The 10,195-nt window shown below is 40.7% G+C and overlaps 1 protein-coding gene across 3 annotated transcripts in view; it reads right to left on the minus strand.

The window, feature by feature from the left end:
* Positions 1 to 10,195, minus strand: part of MARCH3 (membrane associated ring-CH-type finger 3) — a 114,874-nt gene that overhangs the window by 34,903 nt on the left and 69,776 nt on the right. For 2 of the 3 annotated variants that reach the window (XM_014518553.2, XM_025200408.1), the window contains exons 2-3: positions 2,838 to 3,081; positions 1,428 to 1,635 (exon numbers count right to left, since the gene is read on the minus strand). In XM_014518553.2, coding sequence (XP_014374039.1) covers positions 1,428 to 1,635; positions 2,838 to 3,025 — 396 coding nt within the window. In that variant the 5' untranslated portion in view covers positions 3,026 to 3,081. The remainder of the gene's footprint in view (positions 1 to 1,427; positions 1,636 to 2,837; positions 3,082 to 10,195) is intronic. The other variant, XM_006020723.3, reaches the window with a different exon arrangement.

Below are 10,195 nucleotides of genomic sequence, written 5' to 3' on the forward strand. Positions count from 1 at the left end.
CCAGTAAAAATAAAGAGGCTGCTGTGTTCTTATGTTTAAAATTGATCCAGCACAAAATATCACTGGTAGACCTCTGAAGAATATTTCCCATCCTTTACCCAACAGAGCCTATGCACTTTTCCCAGCAGATACAAGGATCGGATTAGTAGATGCAAAAGCTACCTCGTGCTGCTAATGAATGAGATCAACTGAAGAAAACAAATCTTATTTTCATGTCACCAGTTAGTCCATCTTAAGATCAATCCCAAATAAGACATGTATGAAGCATATACACAATTTAGATAAAAGATAATCATCAAGACCCCATGTCACCAAGCAACACTGTAGAAGATTTTTCTATTTTTTAATGGAACTTCACTATTGTCAATTAAATTTTAATTTCAAAAGGCACTTCAGATTTCACAATGTTTTTGCAATAAAAAGAAAGGAGGAAAAAAAGGTTATCAACCAAATGAACCCAATCTCTAGTCTGCTTTTTATAGCATCAAAACTGGTGCTTTCATGCATTAATTAAAGCAGCTGCAGCAGACAATAGCCAAACTTTAACTGACAAGGGGAAAACAGTTGTCCCGTGTTACTCTAGTTTGGTATTTAAGCAAGAAGGTTTACTTCGGCACTGCTAAAACGCACTATGTGGAGCAAGAAAAACTTTTCTCTGAGTGGGATACAGACCCAGGCATGTGAGCTGTTTATTTTTAACGCCTGACCTTTATTTACTACTGCAAACACTAATATTTGTCTAGTGTTCCATAGATTAAGCATTGCTTTCTGTTCCATCTCTATCTCTCTAGCAAGCCAAAGGGCATTATTGCATTTTTACTATGCATTCTCTGCAAACTGTTGGCAAAGACACTGTTCATTTAGACTGGTGATTCTCAACCAGGGTACCTCAAGATCCTTATAAGGGTGCCCTAGAGTGCTACACCATGTTAGCACTGTTAAGTGTGCAAACATGATTTGCAAAATAACCCCAGAGAATTCAAGTAGGAATACAAAGTGTTAAATACATTCTGACCTGTTGTGTTCTTTCTGAGTTCTCTGCAGCAGAAAAAACTGCTCTTATTATTTTTCCATAGTCAAAAAAAAATTGAGTGAAAACTAAGAGGTAACATTTTTTTTCCAAGGGTGCCTTGAATCTAACGGGGGGGGGCTCAAATCTAAAAGGGTTGAGACCCAACTGGTTTAGATGCATATAGGGCAGCAAAAACATCACTTGTATTATTCTGACTTATGTTGCTTGCCTTAGGAATGAAGCTTTTGTTATTCCAGCCTTCTCTCTGTGCTCTTGCCCCCACCGCTCAGTGCCCCAAATGCACAGCTTTTCTTTTGCTTCAGTGAAGCAGCAAAGTCTCTGTGATCCTTGTGTAAAAACATACACCATTTGTTCATTAAAGCTAAGCTTTTGAGGACATGCCCCATTTACTGACCTCTACCAATGGCCTGGGCTTGCGCTCTACTGCAAACCTGAAGTGGCAGAGTTCACAGTAGCTGGTATTTGAAGATGACAGCCAGTGCTCCAGGCAGCTGCGATGAATAGTCCCCAGGGTTCCTGTACATTCACATGGAGAGAGCAGGTCTTCCTGACTGCTGCCTTCGTGGCAGATCCTGCACATTGGTCTGTCATTGAAGGGGCTGCTAGACAAGAAAGGGAAGTAGCTGATCAGTATTATCGGTTGGTGAAACACAGTATTCTAGAGCATTTCTTTCTCTCCTTCTATGTTCCAACGTAACAACACGGAAGGTTCCCCATGTGTGTACTTAGTAGATATACGGTTGAAGTCACTGATATTTTTCTTGTTCAAGTGTTTCTTCCTCTGGTTTATGCAGTGTCAGTTTGGGAGGCAAAAGTTTTTGAGAGTTGGAGAAGAGAAAAGGAGGTAGACAACAAGCTATTGCACCCACTTATTTACCATTTACTCATGATATAGAGGAATAAGTGCCCAGAAATGCTTTGGGGATGTGCTGCAGGAAAAATCCCTAAGCGAAGCTAGTTTTAAACCTACCCCCAAACAACAGAAAAGCCAAGCAATCAAAGAATAACCTATCAAACTAACCTAGTGTTTCAATTTATCAACATTTCACCACATAATTTGTCAGCTTTTTGTGCTGTTGATGCAGACTGTTATCACTTGAGAAGCAGCTCCAGCAATAAAGCCTGCATGTGAATCACTGAGACAGATTCTCAGTGAGTTAGAGCATGCTGGATGGCAAATCTCCACAAAATGTGCTCTGAAAGTGTTAGAACCAGCACATGAGGGAGGGAAGGAAAGGCACATTATTTACAGTACCCTGTACCCAGAGCGACAGTGTATTCGAGATGAAACACACGTATGAAGCATCACTGGAATGAGTGTTATCATCAGTAAGTAATGAGTAGCATGCACAAGTCATCAGAATGTTACCCCTGAAGTTTCCTTCTACAAATCGGGAGAAACGATTGCAGCTTACTCACTTGACCATCTACATCTTGAGAAAGAACTACCACTCTTTGTCATGAAGATAGAATGACAAGGATTTAATTATAGACGGTATCACAGTGATGATAAAGTTGTTATGACCAGCATTTAATTATAATCTCATTGTAGTAAATCTTAAGCAAGCAGCCACACATCTTCTTAATTGCTGGCGAGTGAGACTTAGAAAACTAAACACAGTGAATTTTAGCTTTTTTACCTAACACTCATAGAAATGGATATGACTGATTTTTTTTTTTTTTTAACAAAACATATTGGCTGGCACAGACACCTGAATGCTGTAATTACAGCTCTCTTCTGCACTCTCTAGCTAGAATAGTTTAATGATCAATCATACATTTGCTTGATTTGGTACTACTGTACCTCTGCGTGGCAAGCGTCCGTACTACTGTTGACAGCAGCTGCCCGTCCTTGGCTGAAACTTGCATGACATACTGCGGCTGTCCATTCACAAGACTGCTACAATCCTCCACAGTCTTCACCATGGGAGCAGCGGAGCTGGTGCAGTCTGGTAAGACTTCGGGCAGGTGACTGCAGCGGCTGGTTGTCATGGTAACAGACAGCAATTACTCTGCTAATGGCTTCCACATTCATACAGGATTTCCATCTAGGAAAAGATCAGAAAACAATTTATTAAACCCGAGCCGTTAACGGCAAATGCAAAATTACAGGCCACCAACATCCCATTAGTTAAAATGTAAGAGAGTTAGAGCAGCACCTCATCTTGTTACAAAAATTTTACACACACAGAAAGAAAAAACCCAACAGTGGCAGTCAATAATAAAGCAGCAGGCACGTCGCTGAGCACGTAACTCTGTTGTACTGATTGCTACAAGAGGCTTAAAGGAAAAAAAAAACCCCACAATGTTCCCAGTATTGAAAGGAAGCTTAAAATATTATGTATTGTTGAAAAACGGCAGTATGTATATTTATGGAGTGATGGCAAGTGGAGGTTTTTCTTTTTTCTCTGCACTTCTAAAGTCATGGTGATAAATGAAAACATTGAAACCTTTTGTCTTTCTTTTTTCCCTGCTTGCTGCAAAAGAGTAGATTGTATTTAGTGTGCGTTTAACTTGACGCTTGCATTTGACCACAGACTAAGTTACCTCTCGAAAGAGAAAGTAGACGATGAAGTTGAAATCCCTCTGTGAAAATAGCCCATTACTGCTAAGTGCATTACATCACCAACACATCGCAGAACACAGTAACAGCAAACAATCCTATAGCGAGCATGTGTGACATGAACCCGCTTAATAACAGCCTGCATGCAGTAATAATTTATGCCACAAGGTGAGGTAAAAATCATAGCTTGCATATGGCTTTCTTGTATGCTTCCTCATTTTCCCAGCACTGAAAGGAGTATGTTTTATATGCTGTCCTGGGTAGTACTAATTGTAAACCAAGGGGTAGATTAGTAATAAGGGAGGATGAGAAAATAAACTTTTTGCTCCCTATAGTGCTGCTCATTAAGTATAGATGTGACTTTAGGACAGGCAGGTAATTCAATAGATTAGATTTAGGGCCAGGTGCTTCCATGTGGAATAGGCCTTGATTTCTCCATCCATAAAATGGGGATAATACCAACTTCCATTCTAAACTCATGCGATGCCCTCAGATGTAAAGCACTATGCAAGTGCTATGAAATATTATTTGTATCTGCCAAAGCCAGACAGAATAAAAGTATGTGAATACAACATTTAAACCATTTAAAAAAAAAAAAAAGAAAGAAAGAAAGTCCAATTCATGTTTCAAACACCATCATTATCTGTATAATGCCAATGGAGTGCTAAGAATCAAACGCTGTATTGAAAAATTAATCGTTTAATTCATTCTTTAAACAGATGCTTTTCTTAGGGGTTTTAAAAGGAATGAAGTAATTTAATCTGGGCTTGAATAGGTATTGCCATTGCAGCGTTTGCTTTCTGAAGTCGCCTGAATGGATGTCTTTTGGCAGTGAGGCTGTGAGATGCATGGATGTGATGATGATGATGACAACGATGATGATATGCCACTTCTGCAACACAAGCTTTACTGCTAGCATTCTTAGAAAGGCTCCTCAGAATGGGAAAAATGCCTGGGACTGTGCCCCTTTTATGGAAACATTTCAGCCACTTTTCAGGCTGTGTATATGCCAGAAAGCAACCTGGCTGCTGCTGAGGAGTTTCAACATTCAGAGAACAGGGAAGGAAAGAAATTGCACTCTGACCCTCATTTACAATGAAAATGAAGCCAATGACTAATTTCAAAACCATTAACACGTAAAAGAAGCAGATTTCTTATGGGAATAGGACCAATGGACTCTCCAAAGAGAATGTGGGGGACACGATTACCAGCATCATTTTAGTTTTAAAATACATGCTGAGACTATTCAGAAAGAATATGCAGCAGCAGAACAGCTGCTTCATTAAACTGAAATAGCCTAGACAGTACTGTGCTTATAGACCCATGTTATGGAATTATATATTTCTTTTCTGGTTGCTTCACTGACCTCATTATGTACAATAGTGGGTTTATTGTTCCATATAAAGTGACCATCCAAGCCTTTACAAACACATCCATCAGCCACTTGATGAGTTTAAGAGCATTTGCTGAAACACCAGATGATGCAACTAAATGCAGAAAATTAAAGCATGCAGAACTCTTCTTAGTTGTAGCTCTCCCCCATCTGTGATGTTAATTCAAATCCTTGTACGTAGCACTGCAATGACATTCCAGCCCAGTTCAGCCAACTATTCACTATCCTTTTTTCTGTCACTATAATTTTCACTTTTCTAATAAAAATACAATTTTTCTGACTTCAGTAATGAAATTAAATCAGCCCTTGAGACTATCATTTTTCTTCCTTTTTGTTTGCCACGTTAGCATGGATCTAAAATGTAATTCACTTGATTCCGAATGCAGTCCTCTTTCGTGTCTTTCAGATAAACTGAATCCCGGACTCTATGTTTAAAAGTCATACAACTGCAAGGTTAAATGATAAGTACATATTGCACTCTGGGGTAAATACCAATTTTATTAGTCCTGAGAGGTATATACTGACTGAAGTCAATGTGGACTTTGAAAAATAGTAAATCTTTTTAGCTAACAAAATCCCGAAGTCAATATATGTATTGTTACATTCGTTCTGAATGTTTTTCCATCTGAAATATCTGGAAATCTCTCTTCTGGGGCCACAATATCTTAGCAAAAGGGGAGAGATTAAGAACAAAGGCAAGATGGTGTTTAGGGAGTGCTGTAACACTGAGGCGAAAGAGCTGTAATACTGAAAGGCTACTTCCAATACCAGCAGTTGCGGAGTAAGCTGGCATTGTAACAAGTGACCCGACTAGGGAGGGACCAAGTTGAGCAAGAATAATAGTTGAGACAAACTCCCCCACATCATCCCTCCCTCCAGTTTTGAAAATGAACACCTGGTGGAGGGCTGGCCTTAGACTTGACCCTGTTATTGCCTGCACTGTTTGAACACGGAGAGAAGGGCTTTATTGGAGAGAATACGCATTATGTGCTCCTTCCTTTCCGAGGCTACTGCATCACTAGCCAACCTTCTGCTGCAAAAACGGTCGTCTTCTTGTACCGTTCAAGCCGTATAATCTCCCTAATTCTAGTCCTTTCACTTTGCCTTTGGCATCAGGCTCTTGTCCTTGCTTTCAGGCTATGAGATCCTCTAACAGAAGGTGCCACAAAGTGAAAAAGGATTATTAAACCACAACTACACTTCAGGATGACCCCACTAAAACGAGTTCAGGACAAGCATGGGTAACTGGCATGGCGAAGGCATGGCATATTTCTTTTAGTCCCTCTGCCATTTAGAATCATAAAATCATAGAAGATGACGGTTGAAAGGGACCTCAGGAGGTCGTCTAGTCCAACCCCCTGCTCAAAGCGGGACCATCCACAATTAGATCATCCCAGCCAAGGCTTTGTCTAGCTGAGTCTTAAAAATCTCCAAGGATGGAGAGTTCACAACCTCTCTGGGTAACCTGTTCCAGTGTTCTACTACCCTCCTAGTGAGGAAATTCTTCCTAATATCTAACCTAAACTTCCCTTGCTGCAACTTGAGACTGTTGCTCCTAGTTTTGTCATCTGCCACAGTTGAGAACGGTCTAGCTCCATCCTCTTTTGAACCCCCCTTCAGGTAGTTGAAGGCTGCTATTAAATCCTCTCTGTCTTCTCTTCTCTAGACTAAATAAGCCCAGTTCCCTTGGCCTCTCCTCATTAAGTCGTATTTGTGTCAGCTTTTTTTTGTGCGTGTCAGTTGTTAACAGAGGTTCGGTTGCTATCGTATGAAGTATGAGAATTTCTGAGACAAATAGCTTCCATTTCAGTACATTTGTCCTGTGATCAGCAGGGTAAAACAAAAGATACTATATGTACTTTACTCGTCCCATAGGTCTGAAACTTTAAAATACATTAGCTGTTATTTCTTAATTTATTTCCACCTAGAGCCATTTTGTTGCCCCTCTAGAAATATCAGGTTGCTGACATAAAGGAAGTGGGTACAGGTCTCTTTTCAGAGGTAAATATACTGGAACAAGGTTACGTTAGTCGCTGATGACAGCACTACAGGTTATGACTCAGTGGGATCCATTCATCGGTTTATGGACTAACTTTCCTTCAGGGAGTGCCACAAATATCACACAAGTTACAGAGCACTACATTTTGCATTTGGATCTCGGCTTCACTGACAGAAATGAAAAGCACACATTGCCAGACTAATCCCTAGCGGGACTATATATGTGTAGATGCCGAATGACTGTAGTACTTTGCACTTATTTGTAGCATTCCTCTTAGAAACCCTAAGCATCTTACAGCAATTAATGAATTTAATTTCACTACACACTATGCCCGGTGAGACAGGGAAGTACAGGGCATAGAGAAAGCCCTGAGGCAGTGTTTTAAGTGAATTGTCCAAGGTTATGCTGCAAGTTTATGGCCGAGTGAAGCACATCTCCTGAGTCCCAGTTATCTTCTTTAGCCATGAGGCTCAGCCCTTCTCCCTACATCAACTCACTGAAAAGCACAAGAAGCTATTCCAGAAAACATCAGCATTAACTTATGTTCTCTTTCCTCTTTTTACTGGCTGGCTGCCACCCCTAGTGTTATAATACAGCTCAACAATATGTTATCTTGCCCATTTGTTTTTAGCTTTGCAGAATGCATATCTCTTTCTACAGGCATAAAAGCAGATGATAAACTCATCTAAAGACCTTTCCCTTCTTTGGCAGTACATTAAGGAAGCAAAATATGATGCAAAGTTTGCTTCTAAGCCCTTAAACAAATGCTACTGCCCATAGGGATATATCCCTCTCCATCCTAATGTTAGCTATCTGCAGACTAGAAGTGACGTGTAGCCTTCATACTTGGGCTTTGTCAGCATTGGAGTAGTCCTTACAACAGGTCTCCAACAGAGAGTTGCTTAAATGAACAATTTTTCTTTATAGGAGACTTAACTTCTAGACTTTTTAGAGAAGGCATAAGCAGCTGTTAGTAGGACACTGAGAGTTTCAACAAAAGCTCAACTGCACTTACACTGGAATCCCCATTGCACTTTTGGCTATTGTGCATACATTGAACTCGCTTCTTAAAGCCATAAAGCACTATCATGCTGATGAATTCAATTATCATAGTGGATTTTCAGTTTTAACCCGGAGAGATTCTTTTCTGAAACCCTGAGTGGTTTTGATTCACATGAGACTAAAAGCTCTTATGCAGAGGCTGTGGGAGGCAAAAGTTACACAAATATTGAAGTGGAGCTCTTATCTGAATTGCCCATTTGTGCTTTTTCAGCACCTTGATTAAAAACAGCACATAATGCATCTGTAGCATTCACACACTTGGAAATCTATTCTCTTTTTCCCATTCCATGTTTCCATAAGCTTCCTATTGGTTTACAGAAATGCAACTCCGACATATATCAATCAACTTCTCACTTTAAATGCAAAACCAAAAAAACCCCCAAAACCCCAAACTAACTGGTTACTCAAAGTGTTCCTATCAGCACATTGTTACATTTGCTATGAAAGTCTATACCTAGGGATCTACTCAATTTGCGATTTCCACGGAAACTGGGAAAAAAAAAAAAGGCGGTTTCCATAATCACTGGCATCCCTTGCAATTTTGGGTAGAATCGCCAGGGAAAATAAAAAGTTACTAAAAATAAAATGCCCGGCTGCACAGCCTGCCAAGGGAGTGGGGGAAGCTGCTGGCATGAAAGGGAGCAGCCAAATGGTGACTGCTCCTCCTCCCTCTGCCATTGACTGGCCGAGAGGGCTGCCTTTTGTGCATGCCTACCCCTCTCTGCCAATCAGTGGTGAGGGACAGGGCTGCATGAAGGGCAGTTCTCTTCACCAATCAGTGTCAAGGGATGGGGCCACATGAAGGGCAGCCTTCAGCCAATCAGTAGCGAGGGATGAGGCCGTTGGGGACCTTTGGCCAATCAGCAGTGGGGGGGGGGGGGGGGGGGAGGGTGGGGGGAAAAGGACTTGCTGGAAAAAAAAGACAGTGAAAATTGCACTGGGCACTGTAAGCGGTCCGCAACTTTTACTTCCCCTCCATGTGTTTTAAGTAGATCCCCATCTATATCCCTCTCCATCCTTCCTACAGTACAACACTACCCACTGCTCAGTATTAAAATTACAATTTAGCATCAGGTAGTAATGAGAAGGCAGTTGTGCTAAAGCCCAATAATGAAATCAAGACACATGTTGCCCTTGCAAATCCTTGCCTGACTTGATAGTGCCACATTTCCTCAACGTCATCAACATTTTACTTGACAAATCCATTTTCCACTGAGGTCTTTGTGGAGCTTTGGCACAAAAAGAACAATGATATGTGTTTGTACTCTTCTCCTGTTATAAAACCTGCCAACTTTTATTTCAGGAAAGTTGTATAGATCTGAAACACAGGTAAGAGCCTAAATCACAGAACAGGAGTATTTCACCTCACAGGGTAAAGTATAATTTGGGGATTGCCAGAAATGCAGTCATTTTTTTTTAAAGGGAGTTGAACTCAACTTCACTTGTGTCTAGTTCACCGTCTCCTCAGAGGATGGGTATATAAGGTTCCCTGAAGAGAGAATTAATCTGAGTAAGGGATGGTTTGGCAGAATCCAGGTACCTGGATAACTAGGATGCCCTGTGGAAGGGTACTGGTGAATAGAATTAGCCTGGGCAAGGTAAATTGGTAGGGAGTTGAAGAAGCTGATATTTCCACTTGTTCAGGGGGATGAGGCAGTGAAGGTAGAAGGATGTTTCGTTGTAATAAATTTGCATCAATAGAAAAACTTGGTGTTAGGGTTAGAAGGTGCTAGAAATCACTCTATCCCAGAAAGGCAGATACACCCTGAGTTAGCTGCAGGACTGTGTTATCTGAAGAAGTAGGAGTGATAGTTTTGTTTCCACTAGACTAGCTCTATTAACTCTACAGGGGCAGACTTGTGCAACTTACTCCTAAGCCCTTGAGTTGTCACAAATCCACCAGTGCTGGAGCCATCAAACTATTGAGGACTACACATTGATCAGAGTGGGGAAACTGAGGTAAATGCCAAGAGAGGTGAAGGGGTAAGGCAATCTTGAAATGTAATGGTAGCTGTATGTTCCACGTGTTAGACTAGCATTTGTAAGCATGACATGGAAGGTTTTATTATTCTTTCCAAAAATTTTCATAGCCAAATACAAAACTTTTATCCATCAAAATGTTCACTTTGTATTATTATACAAGTT

This window comes from Alligator sinensis, unplaced genomic scaffold (assembly GCF_000455745.1).
Source record: "Alligator sinensis unplaced genomic scaffold, ASM45574v1 scaffold227_1, whole genome shotgun sequence".
Lineage (NCBI taxonomy): Eukaryota > Metazoa > Chordata > Crocodylia > Alligatoridae > Alligator > Alligator sinensis.